Below are 22,202 nucleotides of genomic sequence, written 5' to 3' on the forward strand. Positions count from 1 at the left end.
CTTCTTCAAAATATATTGTAAAGGTCTCAGTGGATTTAGTTTTCCTTTTTTGTAGTTTTAGGTAATTTCAGGAAAGCGAAAAAAAAAGGACACCAAAAATAGAAAAAACAAAAAAGTGGTCATATTGTTGGGCAGTAAGCCAAACGAACCGTGTTCAAAATTCCACCGTGCCGTTCATTTTTAATATTTTTTCACATTATGAACTGTCTGTCCAGTCATTGAAATGTTTGTTCTCTTTCTGTAGTCTTGGCAGTTGGTTATAGAATAAGAGTCATGTGGTAAGAGTTCGTTACCATCGCAAGTAAACGTGATGAATAGTGCGTGCAGGCGAGGTACCACAAAGACGTCTCGTAGAAATAAAAACAACAAATAAACGCGTGTGAACTATGTTACAACTTCAAAAACGTTAAAAGCGCATGTTTTGATAGCGCACTGAGAAACTGTGATCTTGTGAAACTGTTGCGTTCATTTGTTGCAGCTTAGAGACAAACTATTATGTTTTCATCATTTCCTTGTGAGTGATCGCATTCACGTTCATACGAACACCTAAATCTGGCAAGGAGGCATATCTCACTTATTTACCAGGCGTAAAAAGTAGGTGCGTCGGTAATAGATTATTATCATATGACGCACGTACTGTCACTAATGCCGTGTATGACACAGCAGACCTGGTTTCCGGCGAAGGATTCAGTTGACTTGTAGCCTTGTCATGAAACGTTTGCCGTTCCCATTCGAAAGCCACATCCTTTCGGCTGCTAATAGAGTAGTTGTGCGGAGCCAATCGTCATTATAGGCTCCTAAGGTCCCTAAATTACCTACCTTACACCTCTCTCTTGCAAACGGACGTTACACCAACACACATTCACAAATTTTTGTACAGCCACAAATTTAATTACAGCGAACAGCGGAAAAAAGAAATTATCGTGAGGGTGTTTTGAACACGGCTCGCCCATATTGCAGTCAAATACCTTACTTCGTTAGCCAAGACACTGTTGTGTTTCGCTCTGCTCTATTTTGCACATCTTTTCCTTATGCCAGAGCTTCACAACATAACGTGCTCGCGGAGCAAGCTGTGAGCAGCAAGGCGCGAGCACGGAGCACCGCGAGCACGCTACCCCCACTACCGGACCAGAGCGGAGGGTGGGGAGAGTCACGTGGGGCACACAACAGCTGCCGCCAGTCAATGTAAATCCGCGGCCGCCTGCAGGGATATCACTCACGAATTATTACTGCGACAAATGAAACAAATAAAGGAGAATGTACACGTGCCACATAATTTTATTAGCTTAGTGTATGCCTCTACATTCGCATTAATTTGTGAACTGCTACACAATAAAAGGTGTCACTGAAGTGTGGGATTCTCGGTTATCTTGTACTTTTTGCCCTTTACAATTGCGTCTATGTTCGGAGTAATTGTTCTTGTGCATTTTCGGCGCAGCGTGCAGTTTAAATTTCGATCAGACAATGCGTTTCTCAGACGTGTCTTGTTACATTTCATTGCAGTGAACAGTTGTTCACAAACATACGTGGAACCGAACATTGATATTATTGTAGCCGCCAGTTTGTGCAAACGAGGAAATCTATCCTGAGGGAAGTGTCTGTAGAATTCCAAAATGTTTTTCTTGTTCTGAAATTTGTCTCTGTATTCTCTGTCACACTGCAGGTGAATAATTTCTTTCTGCAGCTCAGGACGAATCTCTTAAATATTCGCTGAATATGGAGAGAACAGATCAAAATCACTGTCTAGTGCTGTCAGATCTTGAAAGCGCTGATCAACTAAACTGTGTGAATAACGTTCAGTCTTTGTGAACATCTTGCATGGATGATAATTTAGGAAAATGAGTTAGGTTTCCTGTTTCCAGCTGACTCACCCAAAGTGTCAATTTCATTTTAAAAGCTCGTATTCGATCTATGAAATGAGTAATTAGCAGATCTTTACCTTGTAGTAAAATGTTCAAAGCATTCAGATGGCTAGTTAAATCTGCTAAGAACGCGAGATCACATTCAAACGTGCGCACGCATTTCCCCTCCCTCCCCTCCCTCCCTACTCCGCGACCTTGCACCTGCTCGCGAGCACGTGCCTGAGCAGACGCGAGTACTCGCGCTCAAAACCGGCCAGTTGTTAAGCCCTGCCTTAGACCATTCACTGTTTTCAATTTTTGACGGAGTGTCCACTGGGCTCTCTTACCACTACAACTCAGGAGGTTGTGGTGGGGAGTTTCCCTTGTAAGCAGCACTCCTGCACAAAGATTCACCATATTTTCACTGGAGTTTTAATTTCACGTCAGATCCAATGTTGAAAACGCAACGGTCCTCGTATTGTCGCATACTTTCACTTGTGTCAGTTTTCGTTATTAATTATGATACACTCTGTGTATGAAAAGACTTGCGCGATGTAGATGAGTATGGAAAGCTGCATCAGATCTGTCTTGCGACCGTTGAGTTCAACAACGCAGGCGGACAGCTGCTGATGGAGGAGCCATGCAGCAGCTTTCTACAGGCGAGCGTCCACTCTGCGGAGGACCGAGTTGCAGTGCAGTGCGGCTGCGGGGCGACCTCTGGCGGTCCGCTATCCCAGCGCTCGCCGCCTGCTCGCTGCTCCGGTTTCACTCTCGGCGCCGGCAGCTGTGAGAGCGGTCGTTAGATGGGGCCGGCACCTGGCTGGTCCACTCCGCGGTCCGACTGGGCACCGGGCGTCCCCAGCCTTTGTGTTACGTCGCACTGGCGAACCGCTTTCCTCGCCCGCGGCCGCCAAAGAAACTGCGAGTCGTCACAGGCCCGGTGCCATTCCTCAGTAATGGGAAAGTGATCCAGATGGACCACCTATACTTTACGGCGACGTGTGCGTAACGGAGACGTGTAATATCTCATTACGAGCGGCGCCGCTTTCACGGAGCTCTCTTCTCTCTCTCACTCTGAAACTGCGTACGTAGCTGTGTGACAGAGGAATAAAGCAGCGGAAGAGAGAAAGGTGACAGTTTCATGTCTCGTCGATACCGAGGTCATTAGACACGTACCACTTCCTCAGCAGCATAGGCTATTTAGCAAGGCGAAAAGAGAAGCAAGAGTCGTACCTGTCACAGTTGCCTGGAGGATCGACAGTGCAAGGAAAGCGTTTTGTTACACTGCGCACAATGAGCCCTTTCTTCGTGGTGCGTGAGAGTTCTGTCTTTAGCCTACCTGGTGAGCGTGGACCACTGTAATGGATATGCCGTGTCATTCATAAGTACCCCTGGGGTTTCAGAGGGCGGCTACACGAAAACTACAACACACACGGAAAATAGACGCGTATCAGTGGACAGACCATCTCTCCACGTTTTTAACGCACATTATTAATGCTTAACACGGGATCAGTTTGTTATGAGGCAAACGTCAATATGTTGCTGAAGTCGCCGACACGAATTTCTCTGGCGTCCACAGCCATTTCCTAGCATCCTGACAACTCGAGAGGTCACCGCTCGGCCATCCAGTCCACCGTAGGCGACCGGGACCACCGGGGCGCCTACACTACTTGGAAATCTGTTCATTGTGTTGCCTATTTGCAGTTAATTCGATGCGACGGTGTGGAGCAGATTATTTGACTACATGTGTTGCCACCCCCGCACCAGTCTAATCACACCATAGCGTGTATTAGAATCGAAACATTTACTATCTATCCACTGATATACGTGGTTTTTCTGAATGTCTTGTTTTTCGAGCAGTCGTCGTCTGAAACCCTGGAGAATGTCCCTGGGTGTCCCAAGAGAAATGTTCAGTATTCAGGGTTACGACACGACCATTCGAAGCAAAAGTGTCTACTAGACATGGGCTGTAAAATGAACACCTTAAGAGCTATGAATACTTGTTCAGCAGAAGAAATTTCTAAGAGCCCTTGAGGTATTCACTTCAGAGTCCGTGTTTATTGGAGTTTTTTCTTGTTTTAGTCCGTACTTCTACCTCTCAAAATATGGAAAGCAAAGAACTTGCAGAAGAAGAGATTTGTATCACAGTATTGAAGACGCACAAGCGCTGATAGCTCTTAAGGTATGCATTTTAGAGGCCACAATTACTGTACTTTCTTGCTTCGAATGATGTTATGTATCACATCCCAAAATACTAACCATTCCCGCTGGGGCACCCTGTATAGTGTGGTGTTACGTCGTGTGATGATCGGACCAGGAAGAGACACCCGTTGCTGGCACATAGCCTTCCTTCTCCTTTCGAATAGGCCAAAGCGGACCTACGAGCTTTTTAAGGTCCCTATTCGTCAGATGGATCACCATCATCGGACGGAAACAAACTCCAAAATTCAGAAAGGTTCGGGAAAGCGTCCGGTAATAAACCTTAGAGAATTCCACAAGTCGCTCTTCGGGCAAGAGATGGTTCATATTGCCAACTGAGTCTTCTGCACTCTGGAGAACGACGTTGCGTGTGAGAATTTTTATTCTTGTTTTAATTCTTCGTTTGAATCGGCACGCTCTAACTTTCATATGTTTGTGAGTACGTTGCGGAATGTGTAGTGTCCTACGCTCGGATAATTAGCGTCAGTTCCGGTTCAGTTTTAAAAACCAACAATAATGACAGAGAAAAACAAGTATCCGTCCAGGACAAAATCGTCCAGTGGTGAACTGGGGAAACTGTTGCACTTATTGAAGTCTGTTTCGTACAAAGACTAAATGATATCAGCTTCGTAAATTCTTCTGAATAAAAATACTTGCAATTAAAAGCTCGCTACTGTTGTATTCACCAAGCGCACTTGGCGTCAAACCTGCAAATGTTACAGGAAGACCTGACACCCACATATAGCTGCTCTTATGAGATGGTTTGCTAGCTCGTAGGAGCTACAGAAGAGCAACAGCTGTGCCAAAAATAGACGGCAACACGGATTCACAACAGTTTATAATGTTTTATTGATAGAAGTTTTGCAATGCTTAAATGGAGATGAAGATTGTGCGTGGCAGTATAGTTCAATGTTCATTTGCACTGATCTGTCTTTAAACATTGGTATAAATCCAGTACACAATGGCTAATACCACCTGTGTACTGTCCAGCTTAACCATTCTGGCGATGACTGCAGATGAGTCTTGGGAGACTTGCTTAGACACACTCCTGATACTAACAATTGTCTGACGACTTGTCTTGACGTGCTGGCATGCCCTGCTGAGTGGAGCAGTCTATCCGCTTATACTGACTTCTGGCAGGTGGATGTCCATTAGGGAACTAGGTATTTGTGTGACCTAAGGTAGATGCATACCGTACGCCTTCTGTACACCCTCTCTGGACTCTCTAACTGTAACTATGTTTCGTCTGAGTCGTAGGCAGCTTGGCGCCTATATCAAACCATCGAAACAACTGTCACAATCAGTTCTTGGTAATGCTATTTTCGTATTTCTGCGTAAATCTTTCAAAAATATAAGACGCTTTGAGGATTCGACGCTGCTTTCGGTTTATCCAGAGTCCAACGTGCTATCCGCTGAGCCACGGAAATCATCACTAACATTTGTGATAGTAGATAATCTAGCTATACGTTACGGAGCCATTTGGAAAATTTCTACAGTTCCTTAGCTTTGAACGAGTGAAATGATGTTGCAGTGAGCAGGAAAAAGAATGTCCATCCTTGCACATATCGCCTCTCTAAATGGGTGAAGCATAACCCCATCAACTTTCGGAAAGTTTAAACAATCAGAGTTCGTTTCTACTGTTACCAAAAAGTTGTAAATGCGTTTTCCACCACTAAATACCTAAACGGTTTGCAAAAAAATTACGTAAAAGCCTAGCAGCTTCGGCTAACAGTCCTACAATACATGTTGTAAGTAGGCTGTTTAAATTTTGGAAAAGGCCTTTTCCAAAATTTAGACTTCAATCAGTATTGTCAGAGAAATCGAAGAAGTCGCGATGCATCTGCCGCTGCCCAACACTACAATGGCAGACAACAATGCAAACTACCCACAGACTGCACACAGCACAGCCAGTGATTTTTCATATAGAGCGCTACGTGGCGTTACCAATAAGAAAACATAAACAGCCTATTTACAATGTGTAGCTTCGTCTTACTCCTAGTCTGTGACGTCACCATTGCTTCAGCCAGTAACAGAGCGTTTTCGATCATGTGAAACTGTCTTGCGTGAAAATAAGAGATATTTTGAAGACTATTAACCGTAAATGGTATCTGAATGTTTTAATCACTCAGAATAACAATAATCCGAACAATATTTTTAACACAAGAAAGTAGCCTGTTCTGAAGAACACAGCAGTTATTGTACGAGGTGTAGCGGGTGTAAGCGCAGGTGTTCTTATATGTCGTATCTTAATATGTACACATATCAGTGTGATCATAGTTTTTTCTCTGCGTCGAACAGTCTTCCCGTGAACACGTCACATAATTTACTGCCTGACGTTTTCTGCGTGGTCGTAAAAGCACCACTAAGTGGTCTATCCTGTCAGTATAGACTACCCATTTTGCGGCACACATCCACAGCTCGACACCTGACGTGCTGCCCAGGAGAAAATAAGCGTTAATGGCGCGCTCTTGCCATATTTACTTGGAGGTACTACCCAACCTAAAAACATACTAATCGCAATAGATATAATTATTAGTCTACAAATCACGTAAATACTGATGCAATGCTGTTAAGTACGTCGTTCTTAGTCACAAACTGAAATACCTGCATGTACAGCAGTTATACCCTGAACGTAAGGGGCAATCAAAAAGTTTCCTTTTGAGGGGACGCTGCAGCGTGTGTGCAATGCAGATTCAGAAGTTGTGCCAACTCAAGTGGGAGATACTTGAGCACCCGCCCTCTAATCCTGATCTCTGCCCATGTGATTATTACGCCTTCGTTATCTTCAAAAAAGGTCTTGAAACGTTGACGATTACTTTAGGAAGAGGATGTGCAGCAGACAGTTGCGGCCCTCTTCGCGGAGCAGGACACGTTGTTTTACCAAAACGGTGCGTCGGTGGGATGATTGCCTCGATGCTCACGGCGATTTTACCTGATTGGCATACCGATTATGGGCTTTACGGCCTTCGAACGGAAACTTTTTGATCGTCCCTTATACTTTCGTTTCTTTAAACACTTATAAAACAACCTTTTGTCAGAAGGGGAATTAATAAAATACCTGCTGTTAATTTCGGAATAAAAATGAAATAGTATTCTTTAGCTTGACATTGCTGTAGTCCTACAATTTGGGTTACTGATACGTTGCTGAGAGTGACATAGAGAAAGTTACAGGTCTGCTGTTACCAGCAGAGTTTGTGTACTGTTGGTGAGAGCAGTGTGGGCAAGTTGCAGAGTTCGTATGTTGGGCAGGTAAGTTACAGAGTTCGTGTGAGCAACCATCAACAGCTTCACATTCCATCACTTCAGGTAACCTTCCAAAGAGGTTTGGAATTTAATTCACGACAATGGCGCAAAAGTTTAACGATTTTAACGTTACTACTTCTCCTCTGTCCCTTGCAGGCCAAATAATGATGATGAAAGTTTCTTCCGCCACCAGGATTCGAGTGAGCTACCTCCAAGGCGATCACCCACCTCGGCTACAAAAACGGACATTTAGTAATGAAACTGCCGTGCACTTGCTTATGGATCATCTCGACATTTGCCTGAAAGTGATGTAGTTCATGTATCTTTTATTTACTAGTTTCATAACCATCTCCAGCATGTTTTCCTACTTTTTCTGAACTTTTTTGTGCTATGTATGTTGAAGAAAATACTTCCATCAATTCGCATATATCGTGACTTTTCATAAAAAATCACCTCGGCTACTTTTCTGGAAAACATATTTGATAGAATTTTTTCTAGTTTGCTGATTTACATACACGTTTCAGTCCTGTTATGAAACCCAGAATGGATTTCTCTTTAGTTTACTGTAAGCGTTAAGCACAAAGGCTTGCTGAAAAGAGATGCCTCCGAATTTTTTATGTGAAAATTCTTAATGCTTTTTAAACAAAACAAATGTTAACATTTTGCATCTTTATTCTTCATGTCTACATATTTATTTCTCAGCATAGTCACCCTGGCGGCGAACACATTCCTCCTTGTCTTTCCTGTCGCAACCACAACCTCATCTCTGCTTGCACCGCTATTATCAAAGTGGTCGTCGAAGGTGTTTTTGGAAACAGATGAAAATCAGATGAGGCCAGGTCGGGGCTGTACGGACGATGTTCGATGACAGTGGACCCGTAGCATCGAATTATTGCAGATGTCGCATCGCAGCGATCGTGTTTGGTTTGGCATTGTTAAGCTGAGCCGGCCGGACTGGCCGTGCGGTTCTAGGCGCTACAGTCTGGAACCGGGCGACCGCTACGTCGCAGGTTCGAATCCTGCCTCGGGCATGGATGTGTGTAATGTCCTTAGGTTAGTTAGGTTTAATTAGTTCTAAGTTCTAGGCGACTGATGACCTTAGAAGTTAAGTCGCATAGTGCTCAGACCCATTTGAACCATTTTTTTGCTAAGCTGAAGGAGACGTTTCATCTGTGGATGCACTCTTCGGATTCGGAACTCGATTACAGCACGCAGTGATTCACCCACAGTTGCCGGCCGGTGTGGCCGAGCGGTTAAAGGCGCTTCAGTCTGGAAGCGCGCCACCGCTGCGGTCGCAGGTTCGAATCCTGTCTCGGGCATGGATGTGTGTGATGTCCTTAGGTTAGTTAGGTTTAAGTAGTTCTAAGTTCTAGGGGAATCATGAACTCAGACGTTAAGTCCCATAGTGCTCAGAGCCATTTTTACGCACAGATGTGGTTATTTATGTTACACACCGCCGTTTAACACACTACAACCTGGTGCCCTCTGGCCGCAGAGGCCTGCAATTCTGTAGACGTCGAGAATAAAGAAGTAGAATGTTAATGAACTTTTATTTTAAAATATTTAAGTGTTTTCACATAAGTTCGGAGGCATTACTTCTCAGCACTCGATCATAATATTGGACAAGCAGCTACATATGGTGTCTAATGGTCACCAGTTCCACTGACAGATTTACTGAACATATACATCAACGGAGCACTTGGTTGCTCGTATTGCTAAAGAAGGCAGGCACCACGCATGCAACCAGCTGTAATAAACCTACACCTATATCTACACACATACTTCACAAGCCACTGTACGGTGCATGGCGTCGGGCACTACAAACCACTAACAGTCATTACCCTTCCCGTTCCATTCGCAGACAGAGCGAGGGAAAAACGACCGTCTATAAATTCCTTACGCGCCATATCTCATCTTCGTAGCTCTTAAGCAGAATGCCGGCCGTGGTGGCCGAGCGGTTCTAGGTGCTTCAGTCCTGAACCGCGCGACTGCTACGGTCGCAGGTTCGAATCCTGCCTCGGGCGTGAATGTGTGTGTGATGTGCTTAGGTTAGTTAAGTTTAAGTAGTTCTAAGTTCTAGGGGACTGATGACCTCAGATGTTAAGTCCCACAGCGCTCAGAGCCATTTGAGCCATTTTTCTTCAGCAGAATATACGTTGGCGGCAGTGGAATCGTTCTGCAGTCAGCCTCAAATGCTGACCCTCTAAATTTCCTCAGTAGAGTCTCGCGAAAAGAGCGTCGTCTTCCCCCTTTGAGCTCACGAAGCATTTCCGTACGTAGGGGATTAGACAGTATAAGTCTTACAATGCGAGTGGAACAAAGATGTGTTTAATGTGTGACTAGGACAACCTTGCCTCTCCGTAATCTCCGGTCAACTAGCTACGTTCACATATTCAAACAGTTTTCTCGCTATCTCTGAACCATACACGAGTTTCTACATTTCGTTCTTCTTTTCTCTAATTCATCATATTACTATGACAGTGTCGTAGCATGCTGTACCAACTCTAAAAATTTTAGTGTTATAGGAGGACAGTCCGCCCTCATAGCTGAGTGGTCAGCAGAGATTCACGGTACTGTCAAGGATTTTTTTTTTTTTTTTTTTTTTTTTTTTTTTTTTTTTTTTTTTTTTTTTTTTTTTTTTTTTTTTTTTTTTGCGGGAGAACTGGTACGAAGTGCACTGAGCCTCGTGATACCGATTCAGGACAGCTTCATTGAGAACTATCGGTTCCGCTGTCTGATACGTTGACAAAACGGCCGGAAGAGTGGTGTGCTGATCATATGCCCCTCTTTACCGCATCCGCATGACGGCACAAAGCAGAAGATGACACGGCGGCCGGTAGACATCCGTTGGTCCTTCACGGCCTGGACGAGAGCCGGTTTATAAGACAACAACACGAGTTATTTTTATATGTAATTTTAACGATTTCTGGAGTACAATATCTAAAAGTTTAAATACACTGATACGAGTTACCGTTTTTATGTTCCCACTATGTTGCTAAGAAGATTACATATCCATTACCATGTAGACGTACTTGTTTGGACATCGAGTGGTACTGTCTATCATCGATCAGAAACTGTTTTCGAATTCACTATTTTTTTTTTAAATGTATCTTTTGATGCTGTTAATGACATCATTCTCAAATATCGCTGCTCTAATCTCTTCGATTCACGTTTAACGTGAACATCGGACAGAGTGCTGCTATAATACACTGAAGCGCCGAAGAAACTGGATATAGGATTGCGCATTCAAATACAGAGATACGTAAACAGGCAGAATACCGCGCTGTGGTCCGCAACGCCTGTATAAGACAAGTGTCTGGCGCAGATGTTGGATCGGTTACTGCTGCTACAATAGCAGGTTGTCAAGATTTATTTGAGTTCGACGTGTCCTTATAGTCGACGCACGAGCGATAGGATACAGCATCTCAGAGGTAGCGATGAAATGGGGATTTTCCCGTACGACCATTTCATGAGTGTACCGTGAATATCAGGAATCCGGTAAAACATCAAATCTCCAACATCGTTGCATCCGGAAAAAGACCTCGCAAGAACGCTAGCAACGACTATTGAAGAGAATGGTTCAATGTGACAGAAGTGCAACGCTTCCGCAAATCGCAGCAGATTTCATTGCTGGGCCATCAAGTGACAGCGTGCGAACCATTCAATGACACATCATCGATATTGCATTGTGCATTCGGAGACGAAGGCCGACTCGTGTACCCTTGATGACTGCACGACACAAAGCTTTACAAATATTTACTTTTAAAAACAGTCTTGATCACGATTTATATATTAAGGTGACCAGTTTCGACCACTGCTGTTGTCATCTTCGGACCATTGAGTAGGAACCTCTTTCTGCTGAAGAATCACTAGAATCAGTAGTGATTCTCCAGCAGAAAGAGGTTCCTACTCAGTGGTCTGAAGATGACCACAGCAGTGGTCGAAACCGGTCACCTTAATAAATAAATCGTAACCAAGACTGTTTTTAAATAGTAAATATTTGTAACCCATTGATCACCGTCACTCCCATAATGTATTCAAAAGTAATACAAAGCTAACGCCTCACCTGAGCCCGTCAACACCGACAATGGACTGTTGATGACTGGAAACATGTTGCTTGGCCGCAAGAGTTTCGTTTCAAATTGTATCGAGCAGATGGAAGTGTACGGGTATGAAGACAACCTCATTAATCCGTGGACATTGCATGTCACAGGGGACTGTTCAAGTTGGTGGAGGCTCTATAATGATATGGGGCATGTGCAGTTGGAGTGATATGGGATCCCTGATAGTCTAGATACGACTCTGACAGGTGATACATACGTAAGCTTCATGTCTGATCACCTGCATCCATTCATGTCCATTGTGCATTCACACGGACTTGGGAATTACAGCAGTACACTGAGACACCCCACACGTCCAGAATTACTAGAGAGTGGCTCCACAACGCTTTTCTCAGTTTAAACGCCTTGCAACGTGTTGTTCAGAAGAGATCTCCACCCCCCTCGTAGTCTTACGGATTTATGGAAAGTCCTGCAGGGTTCATGGTATCAGTACCTTCCAGCACTTCTTCAGACATTAGTCGAGTCCATGCCACGTCGTATTGCGGTACTACTGCGTGTTCGCCGGGCTCTGCACGATTTTAGGCTGGTGTACCAGTTTCTTTGGCTCTTCGGTGCATATAACCATGGCTCACCGCGAAAATAAATGCCTCTTGGTTGGTTTGCAGGCACCTGACACGATAAGAAAAGTAGAAAGGCTAAGATGCTAATATAGGTACACGTGTTTCGCAGCACGCCGTCCATCACATATCGTTGAACATGGTGTCCCGCAGGAGACGACACCTATGGCTCCCCAGTTGCACTCAACCACATCGCCAGTTACAATTGCACTGGGCAAAGGATCATTTAGATTCGATCGTGTATCAATGAAAACGTGTCGCCTTATGAGATGAATCGCGTTTCTTGTTACACCAGGTCGGTGGCCGTCATCTAGGCAAACGACCAGGTGTGGGGAATATTGTGGTATGGGGGACATTCACCTGGGCTCCTATAGGACCTCTGGTAGTAATGGACACCACCATGACAGCTGTGGACTACGCCTGCAGCTCTTCACGCCTGATGTCGTCCCCGACGGCGATGGCATCTTCCAACATCCTATAGCGCTGTAGTGGTTTGATAGTGAACTCACGTTGATGTCTTGGCCACCAAATTTGCCTGATCTGAACCACATGGGATTCATCTGAGACTCTTTCGAGCACCTGCACCCCGCCAGCAAACCGGTTGGTAAATTGCCAGCATTACAAGGTCTCTGAGAAGACATCTGGTGCTACGTAGTTCCACAAACGTACCAAGGGTTGTCGAATCCGTGGCACAGATAACTGCTCCTGTACTAAATTCCAGAGGTAGATTAACACTGTATCAGGTAGTTGACAATACTGTTTTGGCTCCCCAAGAGACCGATATCTTGCTCTCCAGCTACTACTCCGTATTCTGTAGATGCGTGTGGGCACATTCACATTACAAAGCTTGTCTCAGAAACAACGCAAGAGACCGAGGTAAGGAACCAATGGGTGAAACTATGCATGCAGCATTTGTAATCCTTGGACAAGTGCGTATTAGAGCCCCCAAATTACTGTAGGCTTGACACGTGAAAAACAATATCTGTATTCTGCGCCATGAAGGCTTCAACTGGTTGTTTACTTATCGGGCGGTGATACAGTACAGAACTCAGAATAAATAAATCAGGTAAGGGAGACTCCGAATCACGTAAGTAGGAAAGCAGTTAAGTACGGATTTACACATTTCTTGAAAAACGAGAGAAAAAGACTCCCGATAGAACTATATAGCATTCAGAAAAGTTGATGGATAAATGGATCTGAAGAAATATCCTGACTTACTTGGAAATTAAAGAGACTCAAATAGTAAGGAGAATTAGGTATCAGACCGTAATGTGTCATGGGCAGAACCGTTTTGGATGAATCAGATGTTTTCGACGTAAAATAGGACGTTTCCTTCCGTAATAACTGCACTAATGGAAAAGAAAACACACACACACGACTGTAAGAAGCAGCAAACCAATGCAACATGCGTAGAATACGAATACGTTTCTTCAGGCTATGGAGATTTGCTATGAGATCCATAGCCTAAATCAGTTACATTTATAACACCCCTGATCGTTTTGAATTTTTCACATAAATTCTTCACTACTCGCTTTCTTCTTTGAATAACCCCTTCGGTCACAACACTTTCTTAACAGTTTTAAATCATTTCGTTACTACCACAACCGCTTACTCACAGTCCAAGTGTAGTACATCAAATTGTTCTGCTGTTCATCAGTAAAGGAGGACCACCTCTTCGCTTTCAGTGGCCGACACATAATAGGATGTCCTCTCTCTCTCTCTCTCTCTCTCTCTTTCTTTCTCTCTCTCTCTTTTTTTCTTTCTCCCCCCCCCCCCACCCACCCACTACCCGCGGAGAAAGTTCCGTGTGACTTGAGCTCTTCCGCAAGAGACCAACCAAGACAACGGCCCGAGCTACCTCCCTCTTCTCTCCACACTTAATCTCGGCCCGCTCACTCCTATACAACAAGGTGGACCCTCGGGGTCACCCGCAGGAAATTAGGCCTCTGAAAGTATCGGTTTTCCACGAATGAAGCCCGTAAAAAATATTCTGGTGACGGCAAGAACATACAGGGTTTCTCGGCCACAGTTGTTCCAGTTGGTGGTAGGACGAGTGCCGTGTACTTCCACTGAACCTTTCTATAACATAAACCTGTACATGGATTCATTTCCTTTTACAAAGACGGAAAAGTTATTATTTTTAAGATACGTATCTGAGGAACAATACCTGCCACTCCGATATGACTCATAACCGCAACATAATGTCAGCTTTCTACAATTTTCGCTTGTTACTTTTATATTTTATGAAAACAATCGAAAGAAAGAGAGTTACTTTAAATTTGAAACGCCGAAAGGAGTTCGTAATATTTTAATTTGAGAATATCGTGTTTGCAATGACGCTCAGATATCTGTCCCTGCTGCCAGCTATTTGAAATCAGTCATATGATAGGCTTGGAAGAAGTGGAGAGGTTAACATGTGAGACACGCTTTTATTCTTGACCAAAAATGCATGGGAATGCTTGCGTTACTAAGGAGCTGCACTCTAAGAAAAAAAGACGCACCACGAAGGAACTGTCCGAATGGAACGGAAATCGTTGTATGTTATGTAAATGTGTAAACAATTTCAGAAAAATTGCATGATTTCTTCAAGAGCATGAGCTTCACAAATTGAGCATTTTAATAATGCGTTGGTCCACCTCTGGCCCTTATGCAAGCAGTTATTTGGCTTGGCATTAATTGACACAGTTATTGGATGCCCTCTAGAGGGATATCGTACCAGATTCTGTCCAGCTGGTGCGTTAGATCGTCAAAATCCAGGGATGGTTGGAGGGCCTTGCCCATAATGCTCCGAACGTTCTCAACTGGTGAGAGATTCAGTGATTTATTGGCCAAGGCATAGTTTGGCAAGGACGAAGACACTCAATAAAAGCCGCGCTGGATTAGCCGAGCGGTCTCAGGCGCTGCAGTCATGGACTGTGCGGCTGGTCCCGGCAGAGGTTCGAGTCCTCCCTCGGGCATGGGTGTGTGTGTTTGTCCTTAGGATAATTTAGGTTAAGTAGTGTGTAAGCTTAGGGACTGATGACCTTAGCATTTAAGTCCCATAAGATTTCACACACATTTGAACATTTTTGAACACTCAATAAAAACTCTTGCCGTGTGAGGGCAGGCATTATCTTTCTGAAATTAAGCCCACGGTAGCTTGCCATGAAGGACAACGAAACGGGGCGTAGAACATCGTCGACGGACGGCTGTGTAGTAAGGATACTGCGAATTACAACCAAAGGGGTCTTGCTGTGAAATGAAATGTTACCCCAGGCCATCACGCCTGGCATTCAGGCCGTATTGCGGGCAACAGGTTGGTATCCCATCGCCGTCCGGGGCCTTTCCAGACACAACTTTGCTGGTCATCGGGGCTCATTTAGAGGCGGGTCTTATGACTGAAGACAATTCTATGCTAGTCAGTGGGATTCCAAATCGAATGTTCCCAACACGACTGCAAACGGGCCTGTTGCTGTACAGAGGTCAAAGGCGCAAGGAGAGCCGTGAGCTCAGCTGCAGTTCTGTGAGCCGCCTATTAATGGTCCTTGTGGTCTCTGAAGCAACAGTTGCACGTCGGATCGATGACAGTGTTGAATCCGGGGTCCTGAGGGCCTCTCTGACGTTTGCTCTGTCCTCTCGTTCTGCTCTCACTCTCGGTCAACCACTTCCTTCTTGACTCTGTGTTCGGCCGTGGTTAATCCATTCCTACCAAGATGGTCGAGTAGTGGCACCGCTCTTATTCAAATGTCTCCAACCGGCTTCTTTGAGGCCAACTACGCGTTCTCTCCCAAATAGTGACATCTGCATATATCGTTCACGCGCCTGTCTGCGAGGCATAGTTGCTGCCCAACTGAAAACAAGGAATGGGATTCGCAATGACTGTGTCCTGGTATCGACACGTCCCATGTTTACTACACTTTCCAGCTGTGCGATGAAATTGCGCTGCAGAGTGACACATTTATCAATCGGTAACAAAAGTTCACAGTTTTGCATTTTCCATCGATACCCATATTAATATCAATTTGCGAACAATTTTCATAACACCGTGGCGCGTCTTTTTCTTCTCCCCCTTCTCCTTCCTCTTAGAGTGTATTTCTCCTAGGGTGTTACTTTCACACTGTCGCCTAATGAACAAAACACTAGCTGTCAGAATATCACCAGCTTTGTAACTGGTTTAAAGATTTCGTACCAAACAAACGCAGCATGCCATTCTTAACAGAGAGGAATATACAAGGCTATTACAAATGATTGAAGCGATTTCATAAATTCACTGTAGCTCCATTCATTGACATATGGTCACGACACACTACAGATACGTAGAAAAACTCTTAAAGTTTTGTTCGGCTGAAGCCGCACTTCAGGCTTCTGCCGCCAGAGCGCTCGAGAGCGCAGTGAGACAAAATGGCGACAGGAGCCGAGAAAGCGTATGTCGTGCTTGAAATGCACTCACATCAGTCAGTCATAACAGTGCAACGACACTTCAGGACGAAGTTCAACAAAGATCCACCAACTGCTAACTCCATTCGGCGATGGTATGCGCAGTTTAAAGCTTCTGGATGCCTCTGTAAGGGGAAATCAACGGGTCGGCCTGCAGTGAGCGAAGAAACGGTTGAACGCGTGCGGGCAAGTTTCACGCGTAGCCCGCGGAAGTCGACGAATAAAGCAAGCAGGGAGCTAAACGTACCACAGCCGACGGTTTGGAAAATCTTACGGAAAAGGCTAAAGCAGAAGCCTTACCGTTTACAATTGCTACAAGCCCTGACACCCGATGACAAAGTCAAACGCTTTGAATTTTCGGCGCGGTTGTAACAGCTCATGGAAGAGGATGCGTTCAGTGCGAAACTTGTTTTCAGTGATGAAGCAACATGTTTTCTTAATGGTGAAGTGAACAGACACAATGTGCGAATCTGGGCGGTAGAGAATCCTCACGCATTCGTGCAGCAAATTCGCAATTCACCAAAAGTTAACGTGTTTTGTGCAATCTCACGGTTTAAAGTTTACGGCCCCTTTTTCTTCTGCGAAAAAAACGTTACAGGACACGTGTATCTGGACATGCTGGAAAATTGGTTCATGCCACAACTGCAGACCGACAGCGCCGACTTCATCTTTCAACAGGAAGGTGCTCCACCGCACTTCCATCATGATGTTTGGCATTTCTTAAACAGGAGATTGGAAAACCGATGGATCGGTCGTGGTGGAGATCATGATCAGCAATTCATGTCATGGCCTCCACGCTCTCCCGACTTAACCCCATGCGATTTCTTTCTGTGGGGTTATGTGAAAGATTCAGTGTTTAAACCTCCTCTACCAAGAAACGTTCCAGAACTGCGAGCTCGCATCAACGATGCTTTCGAACTCATTGATGGGGACATGCTGCGCCGAGTGTGGGAGGAACTTGATTATCGGCTTGATGTCTGCCGAATCACTAAAGGGGCACATATCGAACATTTGTGAATGCCTAAAAAAACTTTTTGAGTTTTTGTATGTGTGTGCAAAGCATTGTGAAAATATCTCAAATAATAAAGTTATTGTAGAGCTGTGAAATCGCTTCAATCATTTATAATAACCCTGTGCATACGTAACTTCTGCAGTACCAACCATCACTTTTCACTATCTGTATAAATGACTTAGTAGTTGACGTAGGAAGCTCCACAAGAATATTCGCGGATGATGCTCACATATAAAGAGAAGTCGCAACGCTGGAAAACTGAAGTGAAATGCAAGGAAAATCTGTAGGGAATCGAGACTTGGTGCAGAGATTGGCGCTTGACCGTAAACACAAACAAATGGCACGTATCGCTCCCAAACACTCGGAAACACCCACTAATCTACGACTACATGATTTGCCACACAACCACTGGTAGCAGTCACATCCATTAATGATCTGAGAGTATGTTTACGGAGCGGTTTAAAGTGGAACGACCACGTAAAACAAATCGCACCTTAAGATGCCAGAGATTCACTGGAAGAGCCCTCAGCAAGCATAGTCCATCTACGTTGGAGATAGCTTGTAGAATCCTTGTTCGACCGATACTTTAATATTCCACGCCAGTTCGGGACCCGTACCAGATAGGATTGGTAGAGGAAATAGAAAAGAACTGAAGAAGTGCAGCTCATTTCGTCACAGCTTCATTCACTGAACGCGAATGGACCACGGACATGTTCAGCCAGGCTTTAAACGAGAGGCGCTTTGCACGACGGTATCGTTTACTGTTAAAATCTCCAAGAATTTACATTCATAGAAAAGTCAACGTGCGAATATTTCGCGAAAAGGCTGTGAAAGTAAAACGAGAGAGACTGAAGCTTACGCGGTGACTTACCAACTATCTTTCTCCCCATGCACCATTCGCGACTGAATGGGTAAGGGCGAAAGCGACAGTGGTATGCAAAATACCCTTCAGGTGGAGGGGGAGATGTACATACTCTCTATTTTCACTTTAAACATGTCGGTACGCTGACAACTGTTTTGGCAGTTGCGATCAACTCACCAGCAGTGAAAGAGGAGTTTGTTGCAAAGGTGCTCTTCGGCACTGCTGTAAACTGTTTGAAGTCAGACAATAAAGAAGTGATACTGCTGCTGCAGGATTGTGATCTAACCAAACAGGTTAAGGTAGTAGTGGTCATCTTCAAAGTATGACCCATCTGAGTTCGTACGTCTATATTACTTTGTTCCTCTCATACCCCAAATGGTTGCCGCTCGGATTTTCTGTGTGAGCTGCACATGAGGTCCACTGTCTTTACTGCTTTTTGATTAGAGAGCAAAAACATGTCCGTAGTCACATCGTCACCTACTACCAGTAAATTTATTCACTTCGGCGAAACATGTTACACCGTAAGACTACATTTCAGAGTCGAACATGAGTTGAGCACTCATTAGCTACGACAAATAGGTTTTTACCTAAGCGAGAATTTCGTTTTCTGAGACATTCCTTGTCCATCACAAAATGAAAATAACAATAGGCTCAGATATATTCGATATGAAACAGAGATTCACCGATAAATCGTTCTTTCCACGCCCTATTCGCAAATGGAGAACGTAAGATTGGTGGGGGCGGGAGCGGGTGCCGAGGAAGGGGAGGGGAGGTAGAGGAGGTGCAAAGGAAAGAAAAACATAACACTAGCTGATACACGACGTATAGGTAGTAACACACCGTAATATGACTTGCGAAGTACAAATGCAGGAAAAGAATTTAGATGCAAGGCAACATCTACTTTTTAAATGCACATTGAAGGAAGGGGTATTTTTGCTTTTACAGGAGGCAAAGTGTGCAATCTTACTGACTGTCCCGTTCTAAATGTCTACATAAGTGAAGGTTTGAAAACAGCTATTTTTTCTCGACTTACAACGAAGGCTTGAAGCTGCCATAATCGAAAGTAGACACTCTCTGAGGACAGGATACAGTGTGAACCCGAACTTCATCAATAAAATTTTGAAAATTGTTGAGGGATATTGCTTGAGTCGAAAGAATGTGATCGTTGTTGTTCAGTTCAGATTAACAATGTATGGAGCCAAGTTTCCTGTAACATAATTTGTTTCAAGTTAGTAACGTAGACAACATCCCTTGTCACAAGTAAACATTTAAGAGATTATGTCACCCACTCACGTGGTTTCACGCAATTCCAGGAGCGCAGATAATATTATGTTTATTAAATATGATTAGTTTCTGTATTTGTAAGATTTTTTGGAAGGTGTCAAATGTTTGTAGACAATTATTCATTCAGCCCTCAAAAAATATTAAAACTGTCCTGATTTCTGCTGTTAACGACGTATGTCCTAATATTTTACCCTAAAACCATTTAATAATGCATCACGGTGTATCACATTTCGCCCAGCTCGTTTAGCAGAACATTTATATAATGTACATCATTGTCACTCTGTAAAGATTAATGTAAGTCCCAGTTTCTCGCTTGTCACATTAACCGAAAATATTCATATCACGGGGAATATTTATGTAAAATATAAACAACAAAATTGTTTCTCACTCATTGCTTTTATTTCTTGACATTGTCCCTAAAGCAGGGGAACCATTTTATCAATTTACAATGCTTGCATCTAGACTGCAAAACTCTAATTTTTGTGATAATGTCTCTGTGCAAATTTGACACATGTGCATAAATGGCATAAATGCCATAAATGGCAAAATGGCAAAATTACAACGAGTGATATATCAGATATTGTTTCACGAAATTAGTACAAATGAACGAATGTAGACTGAAATTAATACTCTTCTATATTGACCAAAAAATCGCAAATCTTTTAGATATTCTCATTAATGGCAGGAAAACGGAGACTCCAGAGCAATACGATAAATATCACATAAAAATTAGAGTATAAGCTTCAGGAACGAGCAGACAAATTGCATGAACTGACCAGTACGGTTTCCACACTTGTTCGCAGACTCTGCTGCTCTTCGCGGTCTGTTTGGTGGCAGCACTGGCCAAACCTCCACCTGGATACGTGAAGAAGCCGGACCAAGATGAGGTAAGTGATTCTCATCTGAGCCGCGAACGTTTCCAGAACGACTATAGATGGTAAGATCCTCACAGTGAGGAAAATGTTACTGAACTTATTTTAGTAGTTCACCTCATGTCCTTGAGAAGTGACAGCGATTTCAGAGGTACTCCCCTCAACATGGATCAGAGCAGGACCTTACTGACTAAACGACCCTGTAGCAAATCAGTTATCTACTGACTGTAATGTCATTTACTTCTGACACGTTACTCATTCTAAAAATGGTTCAAATGGGTCTGAGCACTATGGGACTTAACTTCTGAGGTCATCAGTCCCCTAGAATTTAGAACTACTTAAACCTAACTAACCTAAGGACATCACACACATCCATGCCAGAGGCAGGATTCGAACCTGCGACCGCAGCGGTCGCGCGGTTCCAGATACTCATTCTGATAACTGATTTTCTTTGTAGGCGGGCAATTTTATGGTTGAAACCCATGAGCTAGTGGTGATTGGTTGGCTGAATTCTGGCGAAATATAGCCTTGAAGTGTCCCAGCTTCTATAACATTTGTCGAAAGCCAGATTCCTAACTATGGTTTCGAACTTAATGTATCAAAATTTGAGTTAGATGCGATTCTTTTCGCATTCTGATCTTTGCTGATTGGTCCATCCCAAACTGTCGTTTGAGTCACTGCGACCACTTTTTCCTCACGGTCCTTTAATTGTTTAGGTGTTATTGTTCAGAGTGAAACTGAGTCAGTTTTTGCAATCCGTTTTTGACGTTGGATTTTTCCAAGGTACAAGGAGAATTTGTTGTGAGCAACAGATCTTTCAGGTCAGGGCACCTCAATCTTTCTCGTCAGCGATCCATTTTGCACAGCCACAATTTTCGCGACTGTTGTAAATTAATTAACGTTAAGAGTGTATAGAAACATTCAGTATACTGATTTCCCAGAGCCGTTTCCAACACGAACAGCACCCTAACGTTTCTCTTTTCTGAAACCCTGATCGAGTATACCCTTTCGTGCGAACAATGTTTGAGAAGAAACGTTTAACCTAGGTAAATATGTCTTTAAGAAACGAAGTTAAAACAGTGGAGCCGGCCGGAGTGGCGGAGCGGTTCAAGGCACTACAGTCTAGAACCGCGCGACCGCTACGGTCGCAGGTTCGAATCCTGCCTCGGGTATGGATGTGTGTGATGTCCTTAGGTTAGTTAGGTTTAAGTAGTTCTATGTTTCAGGGGACTGATGACCTCAGAAGTTAAGTCCCATTTTGTTAAGAGCCATTTGAACCATAAAACAGTGGATTAAGACGCAAACAGGGATGCGAACAAAAAGAAGGACGTAAATTGAAAAAGTGCACTATTCATTAAATTAGCAATTACAGTCTGAATACAACAAAGGATATTTTACTGAATGGCGGAAAACATGAATTTATTTTTAATGCGATGGATGTGACTGCTTATTGAAACATAACGGCAAAAGTACTGTCACTGTAAAACCAACAGTACTCAAATTCTGCCGTAACACAAAGTCGAAAAGTGTTCAAGTTTTCGGTTGAGAATTTAAGATTGTGATTCGAATGACACGACATTTTTGCCAATTTTTCCCAAGTTCTTAGCACTAGATGTTCACATGTTCCATTCCAATGGCCAAATGATTCCAATTTAAGGTAACTGATTAATTTTTAGAGTCATATAAAGTATTTATGAAAAATATGGCGCTAACAGATCAAATGATCTATTATGTCGTGTTTAACTAAACCAAAATTTAAATTATTATCAGCAATAAAGAAAGTCGCCTGCTCATG

The 22,202-nt window shown here is 43.7% G+C and overlaps 1 protein-coding gene across 1 annotated transcript in view; it reads left to right on the forward strand.

The window, feature by feature from the left end:
* The window catches only part of LOC124616599, a 251,901-nt gene that overhangs the window by 88,024 nt on the left and 141,675 nt on the right, over nt 1–22,202 (forward strand). Inside the window, exon 2 of the mRNA XM_047144919.1 lies at nt 20,339–20,422. Coding sequence (XP_047000875.1) covers nt 20,339–20,422 — 84 coding nt within the window. The remainder of the gene's footprint in view (nt 1–20,338; nt 20,423–22,202) is intronic.

The sequence above is a fragment of the Schistocerca americana genome, chromosome 5 (assembly GCF_021461395.2).
Source record: "Schistocerca americana isolate TAMUIC-IGC-003095 chromosome 5, iqSchAmer2.1, whole genome shotgun sequence".
In the NCBI taxonomy this organism is placed as follows: Eukaryota; Metazoa; Arthropoda; class Insecta; order Orthoptera; family Acrididae; genus Schistocerca; species Schistocerca americana.